Here is a 13505-nt window from a genome sequence, read left to right as displayed (position 1 = left end):
ATATCCAGTGGCGATTCTAGCCCTGGCGGGGCTGGGGGCTCGGTTTTAGTGAATTATTTTAAAATTCCTTGATTAATAAAGAAATTGATAATCTATATATATAAAATAAGAGTTTTGTCTGTACATTGCTCAGAATTTGAAAATAATGGTATTTCTGTATCGGTCATGTCCATAGTAACAAGAAAATGCACTTTTTACTTTTCCGTAATTTCTGTCTGTCTGTCTGTCTGTCTGTCTGTCTGTCTGTCTGTCTGTCTGTCTGTCTGTCTGTCTGTCTGTATGTATGTACACGCATCACGAGAAAACGGTTGAAGAGAATTTAATGAAAATCGGTATGTGAAGTCAGGGGATGAGCCTCTACAATCTAGGCTATAAATCATTTTACTCATGCTGAGTAATATGGTAGTTTAGGGGAAGGCCTAAAATATAATTCTCAAATATTGTTGTTATTAGTAGTCCTATCTTGATGAAAATCGGTATGCAAAGTCAGGAAATAAGTCGCTATAGTCTAGGCTGTAAATTATTTTATTCACGGTGAGTGAAATGGTAGTTTAGGGGAAGGCCTAAAATGTAATTCTCAAATATTTCTTATTAGAGTTGTAATCGATGAATGCTACACAACTAGGGTTATATAGTATTAAATTTCCTATTATTCATGTCTTATACATTGTTACCGTACTGGCTACGATCACAAAGATATTCATGATTTTGGATTTTTGTTACTAAGTCCATATCAGCGCCGAGTAACCAGAAATGGGTAAACAGTATTTAATGAAAATCGGTATGTAAAGTCGGAGAATAAGAAACTACAGTTTATGGTATAAAATATTTTACAAATCACAGAGTCGAAGGAAAACTAAATGTGAAGGCCTACAATATAGAAAGTTCAAAACACTGTTCAACAATAACATTACATTGACCATTGTTTGTCGTGATGTGCTTTGTGTCACCTGTTGCCCTTCATCTCCGGTAGATAGGATTACTGCTGCGTACAGAGTATTTTTTATTTGATTTACGTCGCACCGACATAGATAGGTTTTATGGCGACGATGTGATAGGAAAGGGCTAGGAGTGTCTTAGGCCTTAATTAAGGTACAGGCCCAGCATTTGACTGGTGTGAAAGTGGGAAACCACGGAATACCATCATCAGCGCTGCCGACAATGGGATTCGCATCCACTATCTCTCGGATGCAAGCTCACAGCTGTGCACCGCTAACCACACGGTCAACTCGCCCAGTCGTACAGAGTGTAACAGCCTGCCTGAATATTGATGGGAAGTAGCTGGGGAGTTAGATAACTTTCTTCTTTAGCATGACGTTCCCCTGGTTTATAAATTTTCTGATTCTACTGGTATGTAACACACTGGATCATCATAGCATTCGGGCTATTCAATCCCTACCCTGAGGCACTGATTGGAATGAACAGTGTGCATATTTAGCGGAATAATGGCAGATGAGTGTTCATGGCAATCTGCGGCCTGATCATCCCAGCTCTGGAACTTTGAACTGTTAGATTGGCACCGCAATCAAACCGCAGAAATGTTCGTTAAAAGTGATAAAACATGCGGCTTTCCATTTGATCGAGTATTTTATGATAGCATTGCTTTTAATCGCTACATTCATACTTACGTTTTTGTAATGACCTATGTTGATTTCAGGTTAAGAAAACCACAAAGTCAGTCTCTCTGAGAATCCCGTAGCGAAGCACGGGTACATCAGCTAGTTTACAGATATAACGTATTTGAAATGAATATGTTAATGGTTGTGCTAATGTTGCCCATTGTATTTTCATAAACATGGTTACTTTTCTTTTGAATTCCATTACCAAGACTTTCAATTCCATTTATTTTATTTTATTTTATTTTATTTTTTTGCTAGTTGCTTTACGTCGCACCGACACAGATAGGTCTTATGGCGACGATGGGAGAGGGAAGGGCTAGGAGTAGGAAGGAAGCGGCCGTGGCGTTAATTAGGGTACAGTCCCGGCATTTGCCTGGTGTGTAAATAGGAAACCACGGAAAACCATCTTCAGGGCTGCCGACAGTGAGGTTCGAACCTACTATTTCCCGAATACTGAATACTGGCCGCACTTAAGCGACTGCAGCTATCAAGCTCGGTTTTTGAGTATCTAGACCCGCCACTGCCCATATTGTAATAGGCTACAACTGAAAGAGGAACAACGTATATTTATAGCAATTTATTCTTATTCTACTAGTAACTACTATTCAGTATGCGGATTCTCAACCATTACTGCATCTCTTTCTGTAACGTTACGCCATTTAGCCATTCTTTTAGTAAGATATGTTGTAGCTTATTCGAACTGACGATTCACCTCCGACCTACAATTACCAATAAAAATTAGTTAATTGTCTTATTTTGAATAGTAAGCATCATTGCGTCACTAATATAACAAAGACAATTCATTAAAGTCAGGTAACATCTACCTCAGATAAGGCAACTGTTTTAAGTTCATTCGCAATTTCATGGTGTTCTTCACCAACATATTTGTCATATTCTTCGGCGTGTTTTAAAGAATAATGTCGAATGTTAATATTTTTTGCTAGTGGTTTTACGTCGCACCGACACAGATGGATCTTATGGTGATGATGGGATAGGAAAGGCCTAGGAGTTGGAAGGAAGCGGCCGCGGCCTTTATTAAGGTACAGCCACAGCATTTGCCTGGTGTGAGAATGGGAAACCACGTACAACCGTCTTCTGGGCTGCCGACAGTGGGGTTCGAACCCACTATCTCCCGGATGCAAGCTCACAGCCGCACGGCCAACTCGCCCAGTGTTAAAATTTTTAATAAAGTTTATTGTCTTATTACAAATCAAGCAATTTGCCATTCCATTGCACTCAGTAAAAAATATAACGTGCTATTGAAAGGTCATACCACAACTAGCGAGTAACGAAGTATGTCAGCGTGTCCACTGCCGCCTGTTATGAAGCAAGGGTAAGGAAGCAACTGATAGCAGCTGAAGACCTCACTCACCACATCCCTGCATGTGTAAGAGCTAATCTGTCATCATCCCTCTTCAAGGACAAGGCTTTGTGACAATGCGGCATCTGGCGGAAACTGGCTGAACTACCAGCACTAGAATTCGGCTGACACTCGGAAGTCAATAAGCAGAGCTTTATTAAAATCACGATTAAATATATAAAGAATCCCTAATGTTGAAGTATGTTAAAGTAGCCGCTTAGAGAAAAAAATAAACTTCCCTACGGTATGGTTTGCTTCTAATTTGAACACCACCTTGACTTAAAACAAGTTTAGGAAAACCGCGGTTCAGAGCTCAATTTCATATGGAGATTCGTTATTTTAACTACCATTTTATAACTATACTTGCATTTCTTTTTAAAATGCTTTTACACTAATGAGAAGTGTATCACAGACTACCGTACGCTATAAAAACAAAATAATTTTACCTTGTTCCGTTTCCGTATAGAAACTCTTACTGAGCTGGTGGCCGGCCGTTCCAGCTCCGGCCGCCTCTTAATAATAAAGGTGATCTGGAAAACATCTTGAAGGAGAAGAGGAAGATCTTGAGGAAAATTCTGGGCCCAGATAAAAAGGAAGAAGGGTATAGGCTCAAATCACGCAAAGCTACGGAAAGACTGTCTAACCTTGCCGCAGACGTCAGGAAACAAAGACTGAAATTCTATGGACACGTTCACAGACTATCGTCTTCAAGGCTAACCCACACCGAGCTCGATAGCTGCAGTCGCTTAAGTGCGGCCAGTATCCAGTGTTCAGGAGATAGTAGGTTCGAATCCCACTGTCGGCAGCCCTGAAAATGGTTTTCCGTGGTTTACCATTTTCACACCAGGCAAATGCTGGGGCTGTACCTTAATTAAGGCCACGGCCGCTTCCTTCCCACTCCTAGTCCTTTCCTGCCCCATCGTCGCCGTAAGACCTATCTGTGTCGGTGCGACGTAAAACAACTAGCAAAAAAAAAAAAAGGCTAACCCACAAGATTTTGACATACACCGAAAAACTGAAGAACGTACCATGGATACAAGATGTCAAAAATGATCTGGAAAAGGCCCAGATAGAACCATCAGAAATAGTGGACAGAAACATTTACCGTCACAAGATACATAGATGGGTAGTAAAGCCAGAGAATGAAGTTCCTAAAAGATCGGAGACTAAGTGGTCAGAAGAAAGAAAACAGGCACACAGCGAAAGAATGAAAGCAATATGGTCTGTTAGAAAGGCGAATCATAAATGTAATGCGTGATCCAACAGGGTCCAAACACAAATAAATAATAATAATAATAATAATAATAATAATAATAATAATAATAATAATAATAATAATAATAATAATAATAATAATAATAATAATAATAATAATAATAATAATAACTGCAGTTAATCTTTGGAAGATATTTGGAGAACAGAGAGGATTCCAGAAAAATGGAAAGTGGCTCTAATACACCCAATGCATAAAAAAGGGGACAAACAAAAGGTTGATAACTATAGAGGCATCTCTCTTCTGCAAATTGGATACAAGGTATTCACAAAAATATTGCTGAATAGAGTAGAAACATGACTTGACAAGCAACTGGGTGAGTATCAAGCTGGATTTTGAAAAGGTAGATCTTGTTCAGAACAAATATTTAACTTAAAATCCATAATTCGCCATAGGATATTGAATTCAAAAGACATTGTTGTGACTTTTGTAGATTTTGAAAAGGCCTTTGACTTGGTTGATAGAGAAACCATAGATAAAACAATTCGTGAAGTTGGAGTGAAAACTAAATTGGCAAACCTAATACGTAAAACCTTTACTGACACAATTTCAACGGTGAAATTTATGGGTGAGATATCAAAACCTATTAAGATAAATACAGGTGTACGGCAAGGTGACAGTTTGTCACCCCTTTTATTCAACTGTGTTCTAGAGACAATTGTAAGAATTTGGAACGTAAGGCTTAAAGAGCGTAACATTTTGCCAGTAACTTTGGGGATTAAAAACAAAGGCATTGAAATAAATTGCTTAGCATTTGCAGACGATTTAGCTATATTGTCAGAAAACCTAACAAGTGCAACAACACAAATCAATCTCTTTGAAGAAATAGCCAACAAGACAGGTTTGAGAATCTCCGTAGAAAAAACAAAATTTATTACAAACATCAAGAATGCTTCAAAAGAAAGAGTAATGAAATTTAAAAATATCTGGGAGAAATAATTCAAGAAAATGGTTTAGACAAATCTGCAGTAGAAGGAAGGGTACACAAGATGGAAAGAGCATATGGTATCACAAAGAATTTTTATAACAAAAAGTGTGTATCTAAAAATCTTAAAATAGGCACTACACTACAGTGGTGAAATCTGAATGCTTATATGCAAGTGAATGCCTGGTACTAAACTATAGATTAGATAAACTTGAGGTACTAGAAAGGAGAATCACGAGAAAAATCTTAGGCCCTGTGAAAACAACAGAAGTATGGAAATTAAGATCTAATGATGAAATATACAGGAACATAGAAAAACATAACAGAAACCAAAAAGGGCCGATGACCTCGATGTTAGGCCCCTTTAAACAACAAGCAAGAAACCATAAGAAAAAGGAGATTGCAATTTTTTGGACATATTTACAGAATGGATGATTCCAGATTAACAAAAAAGGATTTTCGAGTACATTTAGAACAAAAAGGCAACAACTAGCTGGATTCCAGAAGTAAAGAAAGATTTAGAAAGAAATAATATAAGGGAAGAAGAAATTATGGACAGAGAAATTTTTAGAAAGAGGGTAGTTAAGTATGGAAGGATTCCAAGGAAGATTGAACAAGAAGCCTGGTGCGAAGTGGTCCGAGGACAGAAGGAAACAGCATAGTGAAAGGATGGAAGAATATTGGAAGGAGCGGAAGAGAAAACAACAAAGTATGAAGAATTGAAATGAAATTGTCATGTGGTCCTTAGCAGGCCTTATTGGAAATAATGATGATGATGATGATGATGATGATGATAATAATAATAATAATTAGGTGGATCAAAAGGTTAGTTGCACTAACGCGCTGCTGTGTGTCGCAAACGTGGGCACAGTGGAGAAAGGGACAGACACTGCCCACACGTCTGTTTGGCAGGTCGCTGTGGTGTCTCGTCTAGTATTGTGTGAATAGCGGTCAAATGCAATGGCGCATCAACTGGATGTTCACTCCAAATATGAGGTGCGTGCGACAATCCAATTCCTATGGGCCAAAAGGAAGAATTGCACGGACATTCATCGTGAAATTAGTGCTGTGTATGGGGATGGCCATTTCCCAGCAAGGTATCGTAAAGTGGTGTCAGCAATTCAAAGCCGGATGCATGGATATCACGGACAACCATCGCGAAGGCAGGCCTGCAACGTCCAGGCCCCGTGCAAAGGTCAACAGTGTGAATGCGATCATTAGACAGAACCAGCGCATTAAACTGAGAGAAATCGTGATGCAGCTGAACATGTCGTATGGCAGTGTGTTCGCCATTGTTCACGAGGAGCTTGGATATCGTAAGCTGTGTCAAAGATGGGTCCCACGTCTTCTACCCAATGAGCACAAGGGACAACGTTTCCAATCCTCCCTGGCATTTTTGCAACGCTATGCTGCAGACAGCAACGGGTTTGTATGGTGAATCGTCACAGGCGACGAAACGTGGGTCCACCACTTCACCCTCGAAACGAAGAGAACATCAATGGAATGGGTGCACCCCTCATCACCACAACGAAAGAAGGCCAAGGTTCAACCTTCAGCCGGTAAGGTTATGGCGACAGCGTTCTTTGACATGGAGGGTTTGCTGCACGTGGAATTCATGCCGAAAGGAACGACAATCAACGCGGCGTCGTATTGTCAAACGTTGCACTGGTTGCGTAAAGCGATTAAAGAGAAGCACTGGGGGAAATTGAGCGCCAGTGTGATTTTGTTGCACGATAATGCAACACCTCACAAGGCCCGCCAAATGAGAGAACTGCTGCAGCGTTTCAAGTGGGAGGTCTGGCAACATCCACCCTACAGTCCTGACCTAGCGCCATGTGACTTTCATCTGTTCGGTAAGCTCAAAACGAAGCTCGGTGGTCGACATTTCCAGACTGATGAGGAGGTGAAGGCCGCTGGAAGAAATTTCTATGCATCCGGTATCGACAAGTTGGTTGTGCGTTCGCAGAAATGTTTGGAGTCTCTTGGAAACTATGTGGAAAAGTGACATAACAGTGTATGTCGTTATAGTCATGTTGCTGTTGTATATGTGGTGTAATAAATGGCCATAACGGGGAAGTGCAACTTATTTTTTGATCTGCCCTTGTAATAATAATAATAATAATAATAATAATAATAATAATAATAATAATAATAATAATGAATTGGTGTACTTAAACGTAAGAATTATCAACTATAATTTTTCTTTCTTTAATTGTGATATATTCAAGAAAATAAGAGAAACTTACCCGCCCATTTGTACCTATACAAAGAGTGAAGGACTTGTCAAACCACCGATCATGGCCTTTTCCAGTAATCAGCACCTGTCCATAGTGATCTATCTTCTCTGGATGTTCCTAAAATAAAATACAAAGATACATTAATTATAATATTCATAAATGAGAAGAATAAACTAGAACCTTGAATGCCAAAACTAAATGACCATCATGTCACTCTTGTATAGTGTTGCTATGTCAGATTATTTACACAAGCCTTTGCTTAGCTTTGCTTTGACAAAATACTTCTAGTACTTCAATATCAGATCCTAGAGGTTAAATCAATATCAAGTATATGCGTGGGGCAAAATATCTACAAGGGTTGACGCCCCAAACAAATAGCATTAAAGAAAAAGTTTATGCATCACCAGTAGTTGATGATGAGGTAGAAGGTTTTTATGACTCTCCTAGTAACTGCCTTGAATCGATAACAAAGAAAGAAGTTGTAGTTCAAAATGATCTTTTAAAAAATTAATAAATAGTGAATATTTGAAGGTTGAACGTTATTCTTTATGAACAACCCTGTATAGGTAAGATGCCAAAAGGACAAGAATAATCACATTAACAAAACATCTGATAAGATTAAGAAATAATCCTTCCCATATTTCCCAGCTCTTTTCTACTATCTGTCTCAGAATGAAAATGGTTCTACTGTTGACCATTCACTTCTGAATACAAATTGTTCCTCTTGTAATTGACTTTCTACAATTCTTCTTTCCGATATAATTTCCATTATCTTGGCAATATGGAAGAGGATGACGAATCCTCAATAGTTACCACAGATCTTATTTCCTTTCTTGAAGATAGGTATTATACCCTTCTCCCAATCCTTGGGCACTTTTTTTCTCCCTCCATACACACTTAAGTATTATTTAAGTCCATTGGAGTCCCGCTGGTCCTGCAGCCTTGATAATTTATATGGCTACTTCATCTATTCCCTCAGCTTTTCCCATCTTCGTCTTTTTAACTGCCCATTCCATCAACATCACTGAAATGTCTGATTCCTTCTCTGTTACTTCTTCTATTCCTGCTACCTGGATACTTTCTCCACATCTGGTTTCACACATTCAGCAGTTTGCTGAAATATTCTTCGCATCTGTTCATTATCTCTTCTGGTTTTGTTAGTATTACTCCATTCTTCTTCACAAATCCTCTGTTCACTGTTTCATTCCTACAGTTCCTTAAAATTCCAAACAATATTTTTTTCCCACAGTTCAAATCTTCCTTTACTTCCTGGGTGAATATTTCCCAAACCTAGGTATGTCAAATAATAATTTGACCACCGAATGCCCTGAAATTGATTATTTCAAACTGTTTATGAATGAATGAAGACAAAAGGTAGCGGATGAAACAAACAGATTTTATAAACAGACAGTTGATGCTACATTGATAAGTTCCACTCTCATTTTACCAGTATTGTGCGTTTAATTTAATCTTTCTGCTATTAATCATGTATATGGATTGGTATTGTGCGTAGATACACAGTAGTAGACACAGCCCGTAATGCAAATGAAAATTTCTAAGCATCTTTCTAATGGATTAAATTCTTGCCACCTCGTGTGGAATTGAACCCTGGATCCCGAACATGAACTGTCTCCAACACGCGTATGAACACACTCGTGATTTAAAATATCGTCTCAAAATATTATTCTGTAGTTAGTTTTGTATTTTATGTTCAAATTGGTGATAATCTATGCTGATGTTGTTGGCTAAAATAATTCAGCATTGAAGTTGCACCAACCTGTCCAAGAATTCAGCAGTGAAAAGGTTAAATAACAAAGTGGCAAAATCTGAGTTCTTACCAAACTTATAAGGGAATGTCGGGAGGTATTGGACAGTTTAACTTTTTTGTCATCATTCTTTTATGGAATAGGAAATAAGTCATATAATGCATTTTATAAGCATCTATATACTTATATTAACTTACTCACTAGAATATATTAAATCACAATTAAAAACTCGGGCAATATTAACAAATTAAGAGTTCATTACACTCTCGTATGTTTGAAAAAATGGAGGGTAGTATTGGACAGTCTTTATCTTTTTAACAAAAAGATATTTCACTTTACAAAGGAAAAATTAAAAGTTCCCTCCTAATTCAATACAAATCATAATTCCATCATTAGATTATATTATATGATTTGTATTGAATTAGGAGGATACGTCTTTTAATTTTTCCTTTGTAAAGTGAAAACCGTCAATATGGAATGATTCTAATATCTTGTAATAAAAATTTTTTAAAAAAGAAGAGATTTCTCACATTGAAAATACAAACAAATTAATGTTTAGCCATTCTGCAAATATCACACTCATTAGCGTTGAAACAAATATTTTGTCATAGGGTCATTTAATATATCAAAACACTTGTCCACTTGCTACTTGTTGAAGCCTACTGCTCGCTGCAAGCTTGTAGACTGAGCCATCCTCAAATGAAGGTCCTGGTGCCTCATCATAAAATCATAACAAGAGTCTTTCCCTGTCATCATTTTAATTTTATTAAACCTATGTTCAACTCTCAATTCCTCAGCAAACTGATACACAAATTTTAAAAATTCTATTTTGTTGAGTGGCAGGATCTTGATATGCATGCACAAGTCATTCTCTTCTTCATCTGAAAATGTTCTCTTAGTAAGTCCCACTGTTCGCCGTACACACTTTTACTGGAATCTCTTTACCAGCTCCAAGAGCTTTAATTCTATCACCTAACATGGTTTTTGGAACAGAGTAACGTTAACTGGCCTTTCTAATCATCATTTTATTGCTCCTGACACTATTCATGGCTAATATCACATTGCCTTCTTCCCATTACCTAAAACAAACCTGGACGGAACAGCAACCTATGATGACCAATACCACACGCCAGTTTCGTGTCAGTTACCGCCCGAATGACCCCCTTAAGAAACACCAGGAACTGAACGAGAACGAAAAGAAACTGATTCTAAACCCACAATATTACAAAGTAAGGAATACTGTTTCTGCTAATGTACTTAAAATTCAATACAACTTATACTTGTTCCTGCTAAATCTTGTTAAAAATAAATCCATGGGTCAGCCTAAAATCACACAAAAGACAAAAATACACCCCACCCATAAACGACCCTACCTCTCGACTGAATAGGATGTACCCACCCTTCAAACATGCTGGCGGACCTGTGAGGAACTAAACAGGTTCTGCCACATGCTGCTAACAAAGACATCTGTGATTGTCCGATACCAGCCACCATCCGATACCTCCCGAATCTCCCCTATAGCAGCTTTATGTTGGTGTTGTAAGCACAGATGATGTTTCTCACTTCAAAACTTTTTGTAATATTAGAATGTGAAACATAAATATATTTACTCTTTTAGTTCCAGTATTACAGGCAAATTAATCATCAATTGCGTGTCTGCCTCTGTAGCGTAATGATTAGTGTTATTAGCTGCTGTCCTCGGAGGCCTGGGTTTGATTCCCGTTACTGCCAGTAATTTAAGAATGGCAGGAGGGCTGGTATGTGGTTGAAATGGTACATGCAATTCACCTCCAATGGGGGTGTGCCTGAAAAAAGCTGCACTACCTCGGGATGAGGTCACAAGTTTTTAAAAATCCATTATGTTAGACCAGTAGTGTGCAAAGTGGGGAGGCACATTTAAGATCGTAATTTCATATGACGATACGAACTTCATCTCGTTTTTGAACAATTATTGTTATTCCCAGATTCTCAATACAGTAAACCAGGCAGGAAGCTCTTCCCCTCCTATTCAAAACTAGTATACTAGTATACTTTCACAGAAACAGAAACACACTACCTTACTTAGACTTACACCAGTGCTGACCAGAAAGGCTGGCAATCGGACCCTGACCGCACAAGTTCGGAGATTAGGTGCTGTCTCACGACTTTGACCACAGCTATCCCAGCGCACTTTCAGATCCAAACCTACCACCTGTGATGCCAGCTTCCACCCCTTGTAGCTTAATGACAATAAGCCGCTTGACTACCTCACTATGCTACGAGAATACATCCTTCTTCCTCATCCTGAAACTCATCAGTTGCAGGACTATGAGTAAACAGTACACTGTGCTGTACAGATCAATTTTTGTGTGTTCTAAGTAGGGGTAGTTAACTTTTTTTATGGTAAACTAGCTGATGTACCCGTGCTTCGCTATGGGATTCTCAGAAAGACTGACTTTGTGGTTTTCCTAACTGAAGTCAACATCAGAGAGAGAGTCATCTCCGTACAGGCCATGAAGGCCTTTGGAGGGGTGGAAGGTAAAGGCTTCCACTATCCGTAACCTCGGCACTTGGTGGGGTAGAGTGGTTAGCTCTACGTCCGGCCTTCTTTGCCCCCCAGAAATTAACCTGGTACTCATTTTTGATGTAGGCTGAGTGAACCTCAGGATCATGTGCACCTCCGGAAGTGGAAACGTTGTTTCTTAAATTTTACAACTTCCTGACAGGGATTCGAACCCACATACTTCCGGGCGAACCAAGTACACCCTTACCGTCTCGGCCAGGCAATATAGGTCATTAAAAAAACGTCAGTAGGAATGTAGCGACTAAAAGCAATGTTATCATATAAAATACTCAATCAAATAAAAAAACTGAACATTTTCTCACTTTTAACAAACAGTAGTATGGTGCCAATCTAACAGTCCAAATTTCCAGTGCTGGAATGACCAGGCCGCAGACAGCTGTGAACACTTCTCTGCCATTATTCCGTGAAATATGCACACTGATCATTCCAATCAGTGCCTCAGAGTAGGGATTGAATAGCTGGAATACTATGATGAAATAGTGTGTTACGTACCAGTAGTATCAGAAAATTTATGAACCAGAGGAATGGCATGCTGAAGAAGAATGTTATCTAACTCCCCAGCTACTTCCCGCAAATATTCAGGCAGGCTGTTACACTCAGTACATCCGGGCGATTTGGCCGTGTTGTTAGGGGCACGTAGCTGTGAGCTTGCATCCTGGAGATAGTGGATTCAAACCCCACTGTCAGCAGGCCTGAAGAGGGTATTCCGTGGTTTCCCATTTTCACACCAGACAAATGTTGGGACTGTACCTTAATTAAGGCAAAGGCCGCTTCCTTCACACTCCTAGCCCTTTCCTATCCCATCGTTGCCATAAGACCAATCTGTTGCGGTGCGACGTAAAGCAGATTTTAAAAAACTCTGTACACAGCAGTAATCTATCGGAGATGAGTGGCAACAGAAGACACAAAGCACATCACAACATACAATGGTCAATGAAATGTTACTGTTGATCAATTTTATGAACTTTCTCTATTTTAGCCCTTCACATTTAGTTTTCTTTCGAGTCTGCGATATTAGAGTGTCTTATAAAATTATTTATAGCGTAGACGGTAGTTCCTCATTCTCCGACTTTACATATCGATTTTTATTAAGTTTGGTTTACCTATTTTCTCGTGACTCGGCGCTGATATGGATGGAGTAACAAAAATCCAAATTCATGAATATCTTCATGATCATAGCTGGGATGGTAACAATGTATAAGATATAAATGATCTGAAATTTAATGCTATATAACTTTAGTTATGTAGGATTTATCAATACGACCACTAATAACAAATATTTGAGAATAAAATTGTAGGCCTTCCCCTAAACTACCATTTCACTCAGCGTGAATACAATTATTTATAGCCTAGATTGTAGGGACTTGTTCCTTGACTTTGCCTACTGATTTTAATCAAGATACGACTGCTAATAACATAAACATTTGAAAATTACATTTTAGGCCTTCCTCTAAACTACCATTTCACTCAGCATGAATAAAATTATGTATGGCCTAGATTGTAGTGACTAATTCCCCGACTTTACATACCGATTTTCATTAAATTCTCTTCAGCCGTTTTCTCGTGATGCGTTTACAGACAGACAGACAGACAGACAGACAGACAGACAGACAGACAGACAGACAGACAGACAGAAATTACGGAAAAGTAAAAAGTGCATTACCTTGTTACTGTGAACATGACCGATACAGAAATACAATTTTTTTCAAATTCTGAGCAATGTACAGACAAAACTCTTATTTTATATATATAGATGTATCAT

The 13505-nt window shown here is 38.6% G+C and overlaps 1 protein-coding gene across 2 annotated transcripts in view; it reads right to left on the bottom strand.

The window, feature by feature from the left end:
- LOC136857271 (carnitine O-palmitoyltransferase 1, liver isoform) overlaps positions 1-13505 on the bottom strand; it is a 336584-nt gene that overhangs the window by 54064 nt on the left and 269015 nt on the right. For both annotated transcript variants that reach the window (XM_067135788.2, XM_068225119.1), the window contains one exon: positions 7424-7531. In XM_067135788.2, coding sequence (XP_066991889.2) covers positions 7424-7531 — 108 coding nt within the window. The remainder of the gene's footprint in view (positions 1-7423; positions 7532-13505) is intronic.

This window comes from Anabrus simplex, chromosome 1 (genome assembly GCF_040414725.1).
Source record: "Anabrus simplex isolate iqAnaSimp1 chromosome 1, ASM4041472v1, whole genome shotgun sequence".
Lineage (NCBI taxonomy): Eukaryota > Metazoa > Arthropoda > Insecta > Orthoptera > Tettigoniidae > Anabrus > Anabrus simplex.
This window is presented reverse-complemented; position numbering and strand designations above follow the sequence as displayed.